The sequence below is a fragment of the Microtus pennsylvanicus genome, chromosome 16 (genome assembly GCF_037038515.1).
Source record: "Microtus pennsylvanicus isolate mMicPen1 chromosome 16, mMicPen1.hap1, whole genome shotgun sequence".
In the NCBI taxonomy this organism is placed as follows: domain Eukaryota; kingdom Metazoa; phylum Chordata; class Mammalia; order Rodentia; family Cricetidae; genus Microtus; species Microtus pennsylvanicus.
In genome coordinates, this window is record NC_134594.1 from 24,514,261 (window position 1) to 24,533,222 (window position 18,962).

Consider the following 18,962-nt stretch of genomic DNA (forward strand, 5'->3'; position numbering starts at 1 on the left):
ATATCAGAAATAAATACAAAATTTAGAGGTTGCAAAGCGTGAGGTGAATTAAATCCCACTCTCTTTTGTAACTCCTAATTTTAATAAAGACAAGTGACCTTTCTTATATAATGAGGTTCTACAAACATCTAGGGCATGCATTAAAGGGTATGGAATTATTTTCATATGTTTGAGATGCTTTCTGCTTTTGATATCATCTAACTGATACCAAAAGGTATCATTTTCTTACTAAATGGTAAATAAGTACTTTTATATGGTAAATAAGTAATTTCTAGTTTTGACAGTAGTAGAAGTAAGGAGGGACAATCTTATAATAGCCAAGATGAGGGGGGAAAAAAAAAAGACACAGCCACCGTTTTGTGGCCTTCGCGAATGATTTTCAAATATTTATGTTCACATTTCTTCTTGAGCTTTTCCTTCTGGTGTGCTCGATGTCCAGACTACAGTCAGATAACAAACGCTTAGTGAATGAATGAAGCCGTCTTTAAGGAAAGCAGAAGCATACGCACATTTTCTTAGAGAATCTGAAAGATGCGTCGATCACAGGAAGTGATTCCTATCTTTTTAATTACAGGTGAAAACACACAGAATGCATGCTAAGGGCCTGTTATGGTTTGCATGGGAAAAGCCCACCATTTGGCTCACGTGTTAGGACATTTGGTCTCCAGGCAGTGGTACTGTTTAGGAGTTCAGAGAATCTGGAGAAGGTGGAGCCTCAGTAGAGGGAGAGTATCACTGATCCATTTCCTGTCTACTCTGCCTCTTGGTCCATCAAGATACAAGGAGACGAGCGTGTACATTCCTCCCACCCACCGTGCAGCTGATGGCTACAATGCCTGCCCCTCTACCATGGGCTGTATCCCTTGTTAAACCATAGCCCTTCCTAATGTCGCTAGGATCGGGCATTTTGTCACAGTGGCAGAAAAAGTAACTCACGTGGGATGGGGCACCATCCTAAACGCTTTACAGAAACAAGTACCTAACTGTTCTCATAACACCATTATTATTTCTGTGTCCTAGATGGGAACTTCAAGTTCAAGGAGGATTTGTAAACTGCTCAGGGTCTGGGCCTGCAGATGATAAGGTGTCAAGCACTGGCTTCAGGGCTGGTTCTGACTGCACGCAACGTCATCACCCTATCCAGTCAGGTCCTTCTCCTGCTAGGCCACACCAGGAAGTTCCCAGGTTGTGGGAAGGTAGAGGGGGAGGGAGCCCTCTCCTCGAAACCTGCCTCTGTGGTTTAGGGGAATTGTGTTTATTCACGAGTCTCTCTCGCTAGACCGCCAATTTAACACTCTGCCAACTGGCCAATTATTCACGTTCATGTAGAGCTAAGCGGGAGGCCCTCCAGCTGCCCACCTTTCTTGCTCAACGTAATTAATGAAGCTCATCAAAACCCTGGAAAACAAGCCCGGCTCACCAGCCCCTCTCACTGATTTGTTAATAGGGGGTCAGGTGTCCCTGATCTCATCCCTGCAGGATGTTGATGTGGCCCCAAGGCTGCTCACAAACGGTGTGTGTTGATGACAGGGTGCGGGCCAGAGAGGGGTTACTACTTTTCAGAAGGTAGCCAGGTTCCCAGAGGCTCATGGGACTGTGGCAGGATCTGATCAGCTCAGGTAAATTATGATGACGCAGCTCAAGATGGCTGGGTGGAGGGTACCGGGAACGACCGTCTATTCCCAGTGGTTCGGGATAACGGTCTTTGGAGGGTAATGCAGAGGCTCACAGTCAACAGAACCTTTTCACATCGCTTCGCTTCAGCTGCTGAGCACTGCCTGTCTGGTCGCAGAGCAGTTGCTTCTGATGTGGTCCTACATCTTTCTGTCCCTCAGAGTCTGCCACCCACAGAAGGCCAGGGAGCTCTGGAAATGCAGTTGGTCTAAATGCAGTATTCTGTAAGTCTAAAGACCACATCCAAGTTCCAAGGTTTGCTAAGAAAAGACTACAACATAGCGTTCATTTTTACTTAAATAACATGTTGGAAAAATTGTATTTTAATATAATGTGTTAAATGACAATACATTAAAATTAGTTCCAACAATTTCGTTTCCACCTTCTGTAACACGGCCCACAGACACGGCTCACGTTTGTGACTTGGACTCTGTTTTCATTGGGTGGTATTGTTGTAGAGATTGGGAGATCTGAAAGTGTCACAGTCCTGTGAAGGATGCAAAGGCCACATGATTTCCACGCCTTTTCCTAGGCTTTTTCTGCCACACTGACGGGTGGTATTAAGATGAGCATTATCTACTGCCAAGTCTGCTTTGTGCTCAGGTGGGTGCAGCTGCCTCAAGTTCCATCAGGCCGCTCCTCAGCCCCATGGCTTCCCAAGACAGGCTTGGACTTGTGCAAGCACACACACAGTGTCGTGTGGCGCCCGTAACTCATTCTCACACAGGTCGGAAAAACAGACTGCTCCTCACTTAGTGGGTTTTTTCGGGAACAGTCATGTGGGCTTAAGACTGCTTCCTGTGGAATGTGATGATCACCAAGGCCAATAGTGTACAGAAGAGGGTACAAAAGGCATGTCACCATGCCAGCAGCACCGGGGGCTTCCATTGCCCTGCTGAGAATTGGGTTTGGGTATGGGGGCTCCTCACGGCAACATGATCCTTTTTCCTTGCTGACTGCCTTACTTCCTGGCACTGAATGTGTCCCGTGAAAACATCTAGAACCTTGTTGTGTGAACTGGTTGACATCCAGGGTAGGATCACCCAGATGCATCTTCAAATGGGTCAGACCTAAAAGCAATTAGAGAACGCAGGTATGTGCACAATGCAGGTTTGAGTGTGCCTGGACCTTTCTCGGGAAATACACTACTTACGAATGAGCATTATTAGTCTGGATATTCACTGAGGCCACCAGTTTCTGCTGAGCTGATAACAATCAGTAGGAAAATGGCAAGATCTTATCTATGGGTATTAGTCAAGACACCACACTGGAAATCTCTCCTTGTGGGACAATGTTTGAGTCTTTATATATTTCATCAAATTCAACAATATACTGTCATAAAGTTCAGGTCTGCTGGGCAGTGGGGATGCACACCTTCAATCCCAGCACTGAGGAGGCAGAGGCAAGTGTAACTCTGAGTTTGAGGCCAGCCTGCTTTACAGAGTAAGTTCCAGGACAGTCAGAGCTACAAAGAGAAACCCTGTCTCAAAAAATGAAAGGGAAGAAAGAAAGAAAGAAAGAAAGAAGAAAGAAAGAAAGAAAGAAAGAAAGAAAGAAAGAAAGAAAGGAAGAAAGGAACAAAATCAGGTCTGTTGAAGATGCCCAAGTAGTAGGATACAGTACATTATTCTATTTTATAAAAATAGAAGAGTTTTGTAGTTCCTAGAAGCACTCAGAATTGCTATGAATTGAATAGGTGTTCAGTGTAGACATGCTACTTTATTTTATTATTTTTATTTATGCATGTGCCTGAGCACGCACACATGCAGGTGCCACTGGAGGCCAGAAGAGAGCACTAGATCTCCTGGAGGTGGAGTTACAGATGACTGGATGCTGAGAACCAAACTCAGATCCTTGGCAGCAAATGCTCCTCGGCCAGCCAGCTACCTTTAAAGCTTACAGCTGTGTTCTTACACATTTAAAGAGCAATCTTTACGGAGTACGCTCTTCAAAAAATAGACACAGCCAATTAATATAATAAAAACACCAGGCAAAGAGAATGCGTGATCCTGGTACTTATTGTTGTTCTAAATAAGGAAAGCAAACATTTTCATAATGCTATGAATCTACACAGGGGGGAAAAATAAACCAACGCTTGTAAAAGCAAGGAGTCTAGTCACGAGACAGGATTAACTATTTGTGGCTCCAGTAGAACAAGCTGAAGCAAATGTTCAGAGCGAGCTCCACATATTTTACGGCACCTGTACCAGAACCTCACCAGATAGGAGATGTTCACCTGAAGAAAAAGATGAAAAGGGCTGGCGAGATCAGGTAAAGGCACTTGATGTCAAGCCTGACGACCTGAGTTCAATACCTGGTAACCACATACTGAAAGGAGAGACGGGACCCCTACAAGTTGTCTTCTGGCTTCCACACATGCTGACCACAGCAAGGCGTACCCACACATGGGCATGCCCCCAGCTCCCCCGCCCCCCACATACCCGCACACACCCAACATGAATGAGTAAGAAATAATAGCAGGGTAAATAGCAAGTGTTTCAATGGCTTTTAAAGTACAGATACAATTTGATATTTAGATTTACATGCAACACACCATTCAGAAGCCATGACACCCTAATATTCAGCATATGATCATAATCCTTCACATCCTTTCCCTTCTATTTGATCAAATTCTCAGCCACTAAGTTCTATTAATGATTTCCTCTGACTGCCTCTGTGTCAGTCTTCCCAATGGTCAAATCTAGGCATTTTTTTTTCCATTCTAGGCAAGTTCTACCACTGAATTCTTCCTTAAAATTTTGTCCTGTGTTTATTAGACAGTCTTGCTACACAGTCCATACTTGGGTCTTTAACTCTTTTATAACCAAGGCTGGCCTCAAACTCATGACCTTCCCGCCTCAACCTCCTCGATGCTGGGGTCAAGGGTTTGCAACAACAGACTCAACATTCTTCCTTAAATGTCAGCGTCCATGCCTTTAATCCTCAGCACGTGGAGGCGGAGGCAGGCGGATCTCTGTGAGTTCGAGGCCAGCCTGACCTACAAGAGCTAGTTCCAGGACAGGCTCCAAAGCTACAGAGAAGCCCTGTCTCAAAAACCAAAACAAAACAAAAACAACAAAACCATCCTTTTACTTCCACTGGAATGCCTACCCACACACTCTTACCCAGTATCTGCTCGTCCTGGGTCCATCTAGAAGCTGCTCCTACCCCCCACATAGGCTCCTGTGTTTGCTCAGGCTGTGCTGATCCTCATCTTTCTCGATGCCTTTGCATATAGAATTTTTTGAGTTTGGTTTTCTTTTTCTTTCTTTCTATTTATTTATTATGTACATAGTGTTCTGAATGCACGTTTACTAGCATGCCAGGAGAGGGCATCAACTCTTATTACAGATGGTTGTGAGTTGCCATGTGGTTGCTGGGAATTGAACGCAGGACCTCTGGAAGAGCAGTCAATGCTCTTAACCTCTGAGCCATCTCTCCAGCCCGTTTTATGTTTGTTTTCTGAAATGGTTTCTCTGGGTAGCCCAGGGTATCCTAGAACTTGCTTTGTAGACCAGGTTGGCCTTGAATTCAGATACCCTCTTGCCTCTGCTGGGATAACATGTATGCGCTGGATTAATGCCTGGCTGCATGAAGAATTTAGTATGTTTGATTTCAACTCGACATAAGCCAGAATCATCTGAGGAGGAGCCCTCAATTGATAAAAATGCCTCCATCAGACCTGATATGGCCAGGCCTGTAGGGCATTTTCTTAATTAGTGACCGATGCGGGAGGGACCACCAGTGCTGGGGGTTCGGAGTGCTGTAAGAAAGCAGGCTGACATCATCAGAGAGTCTCCTCCTGAAGCAGATGGGAACAAATAAGAGACCTACAGCTAGACCATACGCAAAGCGTGAGAGACTTGGAACACTCTGTCCCAAACAGGATATTCCCATCAAATTCCTCCCATCGGGGCTCAGGGAACCCAGCAGAAGAGGAGGTGGAAGAATGTGAGAGCCATCGGGATGGAGGACTCCAAGGAAACAAGGCCCTCTGTAACAACATGCTCATACAAAGGCAGAGAGACTGAAGCGGCAAACAGGGCCTGCCTGGGTCTGCACCAGGTGAAATTCCAGCGCTGAAGGAGGAAGAACACCTGACCCAACCAACCCAGCAGCTAGCTCCAACTGACAGCCACTTACAAAGGCAAATTTAGTTTCCTTCAAGGGAGTCTCACTGGGGACACAATCTACTCCTAAGGATAGGTTGTACGACCAGAGAGGATGGCCGAAAGAAAGTCAACTCAACGGCATCTCTGGGGATTCCTTGCCTCATGATGTTGTGTCAGGCTTAAAATAATAATTTTTTTTTTAAAAAATCTATCTTCTTTTATTTCTTATTTTTTAAATTTATTTAATTTATTCTCCCCCACTTTCCTACAGGTCCTCTGAGTAGCTATCATGACTTCAGTTTTGTGTTTTTATAGAATACCTTAGTGTGCCAACAAATTGGTCTCTGCATTTCTATCTGTTTCTTTTGCCCTTTTGGGGGCTCCTTCTCTTCCTTCTGCTTGTTTCTTTTGTCCTATTCTTCATGTTAGGTTTCTTTCCTATTCTATTTTGTACTATATTTTATTTTATTATTGTCCCTTAGATGCCTGTTTGTTTCCTAATGAAGACAGAAGAGGGTGGCTCTGGACGGAGGGTTGTATGTGAGGAGGAGCAGTGGTAGGGAAATACTATGTAATAACAAATCTAATTTCAATAAAGGAAAAAACCGGGAAAGAACGAAAAATAAAAAGGCAAGCCGAGCAAGCCATGAGGAGCAAGCAAGTCAGTAGGTAGCACTCCTCCATGGCCTCTGCATTAGCTCCAGGTTCCTGCCCAGTTTGAATGCTTGCCTTAGCTTCCCTCAGTGGACTGTGATTTAGGGTATGTAAGCCAAACACACCATCTTCCCCAAGTTGTTTGGGTCATAGTGTCCCATCACAGCGGTAATAGCGCTAAGACAGTGGTGATACCTTACTTAATGCCCAGCATTCATGTGTGAACCCCCTTATCTTCCAGAAAGGACTTTCTGGGGCAGCACATTCTGGCTGACAGGTTGTGGACACCTTTTCCGTCCATTGGTCAAGTTTTACAATGCTCCGTACATCTGTTGACCTAATGACCAGTAGGCTTGTGTTGTAGAGAAAAGCTAGACTTTCCCTTTTGTCTGTAAACACAGGAAGTACCCTTGGAGGGTTCTAGCACGGAGCTCAGGGTGCTGAAGAGTACAGCTTGAAAGGAAGGGAACCCAAGATGCAAGAGGTAAAGGAAACTGGGCATGTGGTCCATGCTCCATCACTCTCAAAGTCCAGGATCAGCTAGCAGAGTTGTCCGGATGCCATCTTTCATATTACCAAGTAGGAGAACCTAGAGCTGGGGCCCTACCGATACATCTGAGAAGTCTCGCTCTGAGGGTGATATCTCAAGAGCCTCACATTGCCTTTGCCATGGGCACTTTCCACTCCACTGCCAGGCTTTCTTCCTGCAGATCCTGGGGAAGGTAGCTCTGTACACGGAGCTCCTGAAGGAAAAGAAGAGCTATCCATCTCTTGGAGAGATGAAGGAGGAGTCTACCTTGTAATACAAGAAGTGTGTGAGGATGGGGCTGTGGAAAACACACTGTGTTATCCTGCTGAGGCACTCAACAAGGGCCTAGGGAGATGTGTCCGTGGGCAATAGCATTGCCCTGCAAGCCTGAGAACCCAAGTTTGAATCCTCAGCACCACACAAAAAGCCAGGCAGGGCTGTAGATTCCTGTAGCCTTAGCCTCGGTGGGAACAGATAGGAGGATCTTAGGAGCTTCCTGGTCAACCATCTTAGTCAAAAGGTGGGCTTCTGGTTCTGTGAAAGACCCTATCTCAAGTCAACAAGGCAGACAGGACTAGAGGAAGATACCAAAAGTTTTGCTCTGGCTTCTCCAAATGTTGTGTGTGCATGTGCGTGCACACACGCGCGTGTGCACACACACACACACACACACACACACACACACATGCACTTTTTAGAAAAATTATAAAATTGATAGCTGCCTGTTTGAGGATGTCTCCTATAGTCTTGGGCACTAGAAGGCTTGGTCCCCAGTAGGTGGCGCTGTCTGGGTGGCTTAGCCTCCTTGGAAGATGTCACTAGAGGTGGGCTTTGAGGATTCAAAGCCTTGCGCCACTCCCAATTTACTGTGTCCTGTGTGTGAGCAGCAAGATGTGAAGTCTCAGCTTTCTTGCCACCGTGACTGCCACCTCTTTCCACGATGGACTCTTACCCTCCTGGAACCATGAATCCATGAGCCCAAGGGAACTCTTTCTTCTATAAGATCCCTTGGTCCTGATATCTCATCTCAGCAACAGAAAAGTAAGACATGGCCATAAGTAAACCGATTTAGATATTGGACAACCAAATAAACAAAGGCCACTTTACTGTGTTCAGGTGCTTTCTGATGTGACATTCCTCCACAGTAAAATGGCAAGGGAGTTGGCAGCCGTTGTGGGGGTATAGAGTGCACAAGCCCAGGCCTCAGCACAGACCTGCTGACTGTGTGCACCCCGAACACCTCCTTGGGTGATTCTTAGGTCTATAAATGCTCCGGAACTCCGCTTGATGGGCTCTAAGCTCTCTGAGTAAACAGGAATCCTCTCGCCCCCCCAGGACCTTTCAAGAGCATTCTCACAGAGGGCCAATTAAAGCCTCTCTCTTCCACAGCACTATTACAAAGCTAATTCCTTTCCCTCAAACTTTTTCTTTTCGGCTCTTTTCTCTTGGTCTCATATTCTCAGACTCTGAAAAATGTCAATCAGGATTTAAAAAAAAATCTTCCAGGATGTGTATGGAAATGATTTTATTTTACCCATCGATAGAAACCTTTCCCTTATTACGAGGATTTCTGAGCACTTTTGCCTGCCGGTTCCCCTCAGCTGGGAGGCCTGGACTGAGCCAGTGATGAGCATTCTGTCAATACTTTGCCTGGCACCTGAGTTGCTGGGTACCACAGGCTTAGTCAGGGTCATAGAATCTAAATTGTTTTCATGGTCCTGGAAGTAAGTCAATATTTTCAAGATTCTGTAAAAGACTGTGCGGGTATAATCATGAGAGTTTACCCCCACGTGGCTGGAGGATGATGTTGGTATTTCTGTCCTGTTGAATATATGCAGCATTCCTGACAAGAAAACTTGTGCCCCAAATATCACCCTGGTTTTGTTTTGTCACGTGATAAAAGACCCCGCCCCAAAGCTCACAGTTGAGGAAGAGTTCATTTGGCTCACAGTTCCAAGATAGTGCATTATTGTGAGGAAGTTGAGGCAGGAATCTAACGTGTCCTGGCCACAGTCAGAAGCTGAGGCACAGTGGACACGTGGGTCCTTGCCTGTTTGTTATCTTGGTGCTTAGCCAGCTTTCCCTACTCTTGCACAGTTTGGGGGCTCAACTGATAAAATGCTGCCACCCACCAAGGGCCCAGGTCTTCCTCTATCAATAAACAATCAAGACAATTCCCCACAGGCTAACCTCAGCTAGACAATTCCTCAACTGAGTCTCTTCTCGTGTGACTTTAGGCTATAGCAAGTTGACAATCAATCACTCACCATCACAAGGGTATCTTAAGTCTGGTCAAAGTCTGCTGTGCTCCCTTAATGCCCAACCTTTGATATTCAGACAGAAATGCGTTGAAAGCCATTGTAGAAGTTTAGAATGAGCTTGGCGTTCTTCAGTACCGTGATGATACAGGAGTGAAATTGACAGAAACATTGAAGAGGGAAGAGGAAGAGAGATGGCAAGAGCAGTCGCGCCATGTCAGTGACACTCTGGAAGAAGGAAATCAGATGACAAAGCGACTTGGACAGAGCTGGTCCCAATCATGTAATGGGAGTGGCAGATTCAAACAAGCTGTGAAGCCAAAGGCAGCAGAGGCATTCTGAATACCAAGGCAGGAGGCAGGGATGCTGTTGGAGCTATTAGGTTCAAAGCCTGGATCCTGCAACCTTAAAGAAACTAGGCTTGGCCACCCATCTTCAATATCCCGAATGAAAAGATAAAGGGCTGGAACAATCAGAAGAAGGGGATTTATTTGACATGACCAAACTGGAAAAAGGAACAAAGAGATCCAGTGACATCCATCTTCTCCCTCAGCCAAATCCAGGAGGTTTAGCCGTAAATAGATGTGCGTAGCTATGCAGTCACGGTCAAGGTGTGGTCCTGCTCACACGGCTCCGCTTCAGTCTGTCCCACTAAGTGCTCTGGGAAATTGTTCAGAGCGCCTGAAATCTCTTCAGGAGAGACAAGTTCCTCCTCTGTCTGGCACTGTGGGGGTTCAGCCTTTCCCCTGCCTGGGGATGAGATTCCTGAGGGAATTTAGGTTCCTTGGGGGATGGCTGTTTCAACAAAGCAAAAGGGCACAGAATCTGTTTAGACTATCTTCACAGAACTACACAGGGAAATGGGCTGAAGGTCTCTAAAATGAAGAGGTAGACTTCTCCCCTCCCCCAGACTGGAGAATGGGTGGTTCCTGACTCTACAGAGATGAAGCTATGGGACTCAGGAGCCCTGGTGTCAAATGAAAACAGAGGGTGTAAGTGAAAGTGTACCCAGTCCTTAGCAACACTGGCCTCACGATCCCCAACTCAAATACCACCAACTCCCTTTCCATGATCAGTTTCTAGGGTCGGCAATGAGCTTAGAAATCTCTTCTGTCCTGTTCAAGGGAAAGTCACCTATGGACACTGACCCAGGGCTCTCACTGAGTAATCCCAGAGCAGGTGACCTCCGGTATGGCGCCACGCTCCTAAACAGACGCTTAAGGAAAAGCTCATGATATTACAGAAGCGGAATGAACCCAAGGAAAAAGCTGCCCCAGAAAGAGAGTAAGCAGAGAGCAGAAGAAAACCTCATTTCAAAATGATAATTAGTGTTCTTAGGTTATAAAGGACAAGCCAGAGAATACGAAGGAGCTTATAGAAATTGAAAATGTGGAAATTAAAAATGAAGTATTTGATATCAAGGTTGGAAGACGAAGTTAAGGAAATCTAATAGAACAAGGGATGAGAAGACAAAGACATGGAAAATAGAAAAGAAATGAGACTCGGGGAGCAATCGAGGAAGTTCACAATGCAAAGGAAGTTCCGAAAAGTTCAATAAAAGGAAATAAAAGGAGGGAGAAAATATTAAAAAAAATCTTAAACCCCAGATATATTAGAAACATATACTATCAGATGTTAAAATACATTTTTTAGTGCCATCTATCAGGGGTAGACAAACGGCTTGATGGGTAAGAGTACCTGTCGCCCAAGCATGAGAACAAGAGTTCAAATCCCAGCATGGAGTCAAGGCCAGGCTCAACGGTGCATGCCTGTCACTGCAGCATTCTGAGGGCAGAGGCAGGGGGATCACTGGTTCAGTGGGAAACCCTGTCTCATGTGAATAAGGTGGAGGGTGACAGAGCAGGCCACCAGCCATCCTCCGTTGACCTCCAAGCACAGGCAGACGTGTATCTGCACACACCACACCCACAGCCACAGACAAGAGGAACACATGCCATAGAATCACACATCATGAAGGAAGGAAGTCACACCAAGATCACAAGATCTTAAAGGATTGAGCAAAGGTGTGAACCCACATCTCTGGGCTGCTCCACACCGTGGATGTCACAGGATCATGAAGAAATGTCTTTAAGGCAGGGTGTGTTCTGACTTACAGTAGAAATGAAAACAGAGAAATGCCGTGGGATCAGCAAGAAAATGGCTTAGTGACATCAAGTGGCTGCCTTCGTGGAGAGGGAGCGGGGAGGGTTGCTGCTGCCGGGTTTTTTTGTTTGTTTGTTTGTTTTTAACCAAAAGTCTGCAGTGCCAGTCTGAACTAGGTACGTGTGTCTCTTGAGAAAAGTAAGCACATGTTTTGAGAAAACTAACAAAAGAGGATTCTAGCTAGTAAAGGTAAGGATGTTCAAAGAGATGCCCAGGATGTCTGTGAGCCCTGGAGGCCTGAGCTTCCTGTGGCGATGTCACAGGTAGCAGGTTTACACTAGCAGAACTCACACACTTTGGAAAAATAAAAGGAAAAGTGGAAAGCATACCTACTTTAGGACATGCGCAGAGCCCCACACGGAAGACATGCACAGGTGAAGCAGCAGGGCTGTGTGGATCAGACGCCTACATCACCTTTTGGAAATGGGTCGCTCTGCACGCGCCCGTGCGGGAATTGTACTCTAGGTTGCCCATGTCCTCCCTTGGCCAGCTGGGGGGTCGCAGGCCTTTGGGTCCCTTCTGCATAGTTGCTTCCCTGTTTTGTGTTTGCCAGTCCCACGGGTTAGAGTTTGCCTTCCCAGCCACCTCACTGGCACTCCAAGGGTTCAAGACCGCCCCTGACAGGCGTCCTTTTAGACGGCTTTCCCAGTCCTCCTCCTTGCTCTTAGAAACAACTTTGAGTCACTAGTGGCCATGCGTTCTCCAGGGAAGCCCACAGGCAGCTGACAACACAGCTCTGGCCCACGTGTTGCTAATTTTTTACCAAATGGCTTCGTAAATAGCCTTGAGTTTTAGACACAGGGTTGGATACTGTGCAAAAACTAGCTGGGGGGCGGAGATGTTGTTCTCGAGAAACAGCGAAATTAGGAAAACATAACAAACAAGAGCCAAGTAAGAACTGGTTGTTTCATCTCAGAAGTACGCATTTAAAAAGAAAAAAAGACATCAATGCAGGAGGCTCAGTTATGACGACAGGATACGGAAATTTATTTTTACAAGGTGGGAGGTACAGGGAAAGAGACGTGATCCAAGAAATGACACAGAGGGCATGTCCTGGAGAAGACGGGGCAAAGAGCTACGGTAGGAACCTCAGCGATATTTACAGTGCAGAAGTTTTAGCTGTTTACAGGAAAAAGAAAAGCTGGAAAGGGATGGGAAGAGGATGTAGTAAGAAGAGGGAAGGGGAAAGGTAGGGGAAGCCTGGGGTTACCGCTGGAGCAGGAATTTACAGCGAATACACACCAACAACCAGGGAATGAGGGCATGAGCTCATTCACCTGAACGTCAATTTGACTCCAACTGACTTTCTAAGAAAGAAAAGGTTGGCTTTTACTTTTAAAATTGGATTTTTTTTCCTTACTTAAAAAATATTTTCCTGGTGGCAGAACACACATGCATATATGAGAAAATTCAGACTATTCAGCCAACAGTAAAGAGGAAAATAACAATGCTACAGCAGAATGCCATTCCTTGGCATTGAGATGTTCCTTTTAAGGCTACTGAGCAGTAGAAGCCAGTCTACATCACACCAACTGTTTTGAAGGGGGTGCTTGTTTTAACATTAGGGGCATTTCCTTATGCATAACCATTTGCTAATCCCATACTTTCATTTATAGTATATGCCTGTCCAAAATATTTCTATTGGTCACAATTTTTTAACCATTAAAAGTAACAGAGAAGGGTTGTTGAGATGGCTCAGTGGTTAAGAGCACTGCTCTTCCAGAGGACCGGGGTTTTGTTCCCAGCACCTGCAGGGCTGCCCACAACCATCTGTAACTCCAGTTCCAGGGGATCTGATGCCCTCTTCTGGCCTTCACAGGCACTGCACAGATGTGGTACATAGACTCACATGCAGGGAAGATGCTCACTTACTTAAAAATAAATAATTGCTATGTAACTAATAATTACCTTTGTTTAATTTGATCATTATGAGGAATAACATGTAAATTCTACAAAGCTGATTTCCTAGATAAAAGCCATTAAAAAGCTTGCTTGAACTTTGTTCATTTGTTTGGAAACGGTTTCACTGTGTTTTCCTGGCTGGGCTCAAACTTACAGAGGGTCACCTGCTTAAATTAAAGGCATGTTCAATCACATCTGGCTTGTTTCTTTTCTTTTCTTTTTTTTTTTAAAAAAATACCCAGAAAGTAAGGGTATTTCTACTTGTTCTTGAGAGAAACCTCAGTCCCTGCTGGTCCCACATGAGTAACTGTGTAACTTTCTCGAAATAAATGTATCTAATATTATCATACTATTTCATTGCTCAAGCCATTCATTAAAACTAAGCATTGGCCATGGTCTTTTGGGCCTGGCAAGGCCCATCAGAATTCTACCAGCAAAGCAGAAAACGGCAAGGACTAACATTTGGTGTTTGTCTGTAACCCATGTCAGAGTCTGTGCCCCGTGCCTACCCACAGCATAAATGACTACATTGAGAGCTACGAAAATACCGGTTCACAATCAGATCAACCCTGGAAACGGTGTGTTTGCAGAGAGACACTCACACGCTTATGTAAGCATCTCAAAACTTGTTTCAAATGGGAGGCTGTTACTACATCAACAGAAAAGCAGCTATGTTTGCCTGCCTGTGCTCTGCACTAAGAAGCAGTTGTTCTAAGGAACCCTTGCCAGGAAGGATTCTGTCCACCCTGAGGGCACCTCTGAGATGGAAGGGATGCTCCACGCAGATTTAATCCAGATGCTGCTTCAGCTGACCGAGCCCTTTCAAAATATGACCCCTCCAGCCCAAGGCCTCAGGGAGCCACTTGCAAGCACTAGGACCCCAAATGATCCCTAAAACAGACAAACAAGCAAACAAACACCCTAAACAAAAACACACCTTGTTCCAGCAAAGACTTTGTTTCTAGCTAGCCTACTTAGGAAGGGGTTAGTAAGGGTCTCAGAGGACGGAGGGGTATCATCACACCCACATGTCTGCAGAACATGCAAGTTGGAATTAATCATCTTTGGTCTGGCTCAGAAGAAATACTGGCATTAAAAACAGCCCGAGCAGAAGCATAATTTGTATTAAGATTAACAACGGATCATTTGACGGCATGCAATCTCATAAACCTCGTGATGCATCTGGGCTCCCCAAAGCATCCTTGCATGTTTGCCTCTGTGTTTGCTTGCTTCTGAACTTAATGTTAAAGTGTATAAAGGGTTGCATTTCCACTGACAGAAATTTATATATTTTAATGAAATCATTATGAAAATATCAGCGTCCACAGTTGCAGCTGACGTAAAACCTAGTCACACTTTTCTTTACTTAGGCAGGATTTCTTTAGATCGAGTTGGCATGTGGAGACAAGAAGACACTGTGAGGTTTGGGGCTTAGAAGGCTGTGAGGGACAAGACTGAAGCCACAGAGCACAGGCCTATCTCCGCAGGCCAGCACCACCTCCAGCCTGGTAGCTCCCATCAAGCTGGGGACTGGGGGTAGAGAATGGGGGACATACGTGGGAGCCACAAAAACGCAGAGTTGCCTACAGGGCACTGTCAGCATTCCACGAGGAAGGACGCACAGACAGCAACAGCCAGTAAAGACCTCACCTCCCCACGCCCACACCCTCCCCGATGAATAAACTAGCAGCTCTGGCTGAATGGAGCTGAGATCGAGCTGAATGCCTCAGACAGAGATGCCTATACTCCTAAATCATGTGACTGAGAAATCCAACTGTTGCTGGCAAAATGGCAAATGTTTAAACATTCAACGGCCCTACAAGATCCCCTCTCCACTTCACTCTCTGATTTCTGAAGGCCAAGAGTCCATATTTTCCATCATTCATCACCTGTTAAGACAGCCGATGGTTCATCTAGGCGGTATAAAACGCTGAGAGGGAGGCCCAAGGACCCCTGACCTCCTATCACTCCTTGGCTAATGAACCGGAAGAAAACTACAGAGATATGCCACATTGTGTCATGTGACTTCTGTCGCCTGCTTTCCTCACAGAGAAAATGGAACAGAATTTAAAATTTTGTTGACAGCAGTCAGGAATAGGATGTTGGGTCCCTAGGCATTCATGTACAAAAAAAGGTTTTTACTGAACCTCTCTCTCTTTCTCCAACTCTGAGATGAAACCACACAAAGATATACAGGAGAGGATTCCTGCTGGTTATTGGGCTCCATTTCAGGCCAAGCCTGGTGCCCATGGTACACACAGGACAGCCTGGCACGTGGATAAGAACGGCTGCCACCGTGCGCCACGGCTCACTTACCTGACCGTGGGCTGGAAGCGCAGCGTAGGCCATGGGTGGATTCATCACTCCTTTCTGCTTCATGAGAAGCATGCGCTTCTGGTCCTCACTGAGATGTGCCCTGGGAGCCTGCAGCTGTGGTGGAGGCGGAGGCTGCTGCTGGGGAGGCTGTGGCTGCGGCTGGGGCTGGGGCTGCGGAGGCTGCTGCTGGATGTAGGGCATCAAGGGGTTTTTGTTGGGGTTGGCCATGGGGGGCGTCATCCTCGGATTCAAGTCCGCATTAAAATGGGTCAGGGGCTTAGTGTTGCCGTAGGTGAGAATATTGTGCTGTTTGGTTAAGGAGCTTGTACCCAAGTTATTTGGCTGCTGACCGATCATATTCATGTGATTGGAGGGGAGGTAGTTGTTCATGTTCGTCTTCTGCAGGCTGTTGGCCATTGCAGGCACTATAGTGTTTTGGTTGTTAAAGGCTTGGGGGTACATCATTGGGCTATTTGGTTTTTCTGCAGTGAAAGTTGCTCCATATGGACTTGACGGAGGCCCTAAGGGAGACCAACTTGAAGTCTGATTTGAGTGCGGCTGCTGCTGCTGTTGCTGTTGCTGCTGCTGCTGCTGTTGTTGCTGCTGCTGCTGCTGCTTCTGCTGCATGAGCTTGGCCCTCTGTTGTTGCTGGGCAGCCATCTGTTTGAGTTGCTCTGCCGGAGACATGTCAGAGCTGGGCCCCGCTACCGAGCCTGACCCTGAACCAGATACTGCCACGGAGACTGGATTAAGAAGATAGCCGTTGCCAGGCCGCGGTGGGGCTTGACCCGGCGTGTGGGCTTGCGTAGGAGTTTGGGGGGACTGGACGGCACAGTTAGCTGGTGAGCTGGCAGGGTTTGGAGCCACGGGAGTGTTGGCCACGGATGGCAAGCTAGTAGCTGTGGAGACAGTAGAAAAGGGAGGACCGGAAGATGAAGGTCTGGCCTGGGGCGATCCCATCGAGACGTGCGCAAAAGGAGAATGAGAAGCGTCACTCTTCATGCTGGCACTCTCGTGGGAGAGTGGGGTCTCCATGGTTGTCTGTGAGAATTCTTGGTCCTTCTTCTCCTCAAAGTCTTCGTTGAACAGGTCCTGGATGTCATCTTCCGGAACCGTGTTGGCCAGTTCGTCTATTAGTTCCTGCCACTCTTGGTCATTCAGGTTAATGTCGGAGAACAGCTTGTTCTGATTGGAAAGTGACGTTTCTGATGGGTCTAGGCAGGCAGGGTCATCAAGAGGCTCCTGCTTGAGGTCCTTGCTTTGCAAGATAGCAAAGCTGTCCTCTAGATCCCCGCAGCCATTGACGGGGAGTTTAATCTCGGGGAGCCTGCCATTCTTACCCAGATCGTCTAGAAGCCCAGGAGGGTGAGCCGTACTGTTCTGCAAGGGCAAAGAAGGCTTGAGGTCAAGTTGGTGAAGGGGCGAAGCTGAAGGCAGGGGCATGTTGTTGGGCAAACTGTTGATGGCTTCCATCCCCGTGGGAAGATCCTTGCGGATGCGCTTGTTTGTTGGAGAGAAGCTCCCATCACAGGCCCCATTCTGCTGGTCCCCGTTAAGTGGCGATCGAGCCCCTTCCAGCTTCCTTTTCACCGTCTCTTGGAGCTGGAAAAGAAATGAGAGAGGAGATGACGTAACCCTAGATTGAACTCTTAAACACTGTGATGTGCACTGTTGGGATCTACCTTTGTGTGCACACAAGCTGTGCATATACACACGCACCTGTGGACACACGTGTGCGGAGGACAACCTTGGGCACTGCCCACCCTGGCTTGAGACAGGGTGTCTCGTTGGCTTGGAGCACACTCACGAGGTGAGGCTGGCCCATGAGTCCCAGGGACCTAACCACTTGCCTTATAATCCTTTCTGGGATTATAAATGGTTTTTTTTGGTTGCATTTTGTAGGTTTTTGGAATGGAACTCAGATGCTATGATGAATAACCCTTGGCATGAACTTCGGTTGAAGTGCTTTAAAGCACACAAAGAGGAAAGGATGTTTCTAATCAGGCGATACCATGATTCAAAATCCGTGAGTAAAGGCTTCGTCTAAAAGCAGAGTTCAGAGAACCGAGAGATACGCAGGGTAAAGGTCACAGGGTAAGGGTCACCCGTAAGCATTTTCCAAATGAGAAAAAGTCCACACTTGAGAGGTGAACTCAAACACATCATGCTTGAGAAAGGTATCTATCACCAATTCTTAAAACTCCTTCATAATTGAGGGAATTAAATTAATTCCCCATCAAGGAATTAAATCAACAATACTTTGAAGAACACTAACAATGACTTTTTTAAAAATCAGTTTATCGTAATGAGCTTGCAAACTGAAAAAAAATACACACAGAGAGATCAACATAGCATTTGCCCAGACCCAAAGTCTACAGGCCTCAATGAACCACACAGTCAGAGCAGACAGTCAGAAACTGCGGCAGTGTCTTTGGGTTTTACGGTTTCATTATCGGTTACGTCGTTATGCACTTACCCACCACAAGGAACCAAAAAATCAGGCAGAGAGTCCAAACTAGAAAAGCAAATAGTTTTATATCCATTTGTGACTTTATCTGCATTTTCTCCCTCCTCGTCCTTTCCCGTCCTTATACACACATACACATCTGTTCATCCATACACATGTATACATTATACAATAGATTCCCATACGAGGAAAAACAGGTATTCTTGTCTGAGAATGGGTAACCCTCGCTTAGTTTTATATTTTCTTGTGTTTTTAAAGATTCATTTATGTACATTTTTATGTACATTTGGGGTTTTGCCTGCATGCATGTCTGTGTGAGGGTGCTAGATCCCGGGAATTGGAGTTACAGACAGTTGTGAGCTGCATGTGGGTACTGAGAATTGAACCTGGGTCCTTTGGAAGAGCAGTCAGTGCTCTTAACCTCTGAACCATCTTTCCAGCCCCAGTTTTATACCTTTCAAAGTCCATCTCCCTGCTAGTCTTGTGGTTTCATTTTTTCAAAGAGCTGGATGGTATTCCATTTTATGTACGTAGCGGAGTTTCATCATCCGCTTATCTGTTGATGGACAACTGGGTTGGCTCCATTCTCTTGCCATAGTGGCGAGAGCAGCGAAAATGTCTTATGAATATAGATTTAACACACTACCGAATAATAGACAGAGGCCGAGGTGGTTCAGGGTGGGGTCCAGAACAGTTCCTCTACCTGGGAACCCCGCTCTTGGCCGAGACACTATTTTACAGATCCTCTGGGCAAGAGGTGCTGGATTTCCTCTGAGCTGCACGCTGTGACGTTGGCGCGGCTCTAGAGGAGCCCCGGGGGTCCTAACACCAACCTGGTGATGTGGGTCTCAAAGAGTACACACTTTGCTGGAAGCAGAGAACTCCGT

The 18,962-nt window shown here is 46.3% G+C and overlaps 1 protein-coding gene across 1 annotated transcript in view; it reads right to left on the reverse strand.

The window, feature by feature from the left end:
* The window catches only part of Maml3 (mastermind like transcriptional coactivator 3), a 418,971-nt gene that overhangs the window by 157,207 nt on the left and 242,802 nt on the right, over positions 1 to 18,962 (reverse strand). The window contains exon 2 of the mRNA XM_075950592.1: positions 15,609 to 17,210. Within this exon, the coding sequence (XP_075806707.1) occupies positions 15,609 to 17,210 (1,602 nt within the window). The remainder of the gene's footprint in view (positions 1 to 15,608; positions 17,211 to 18,962) is intronic.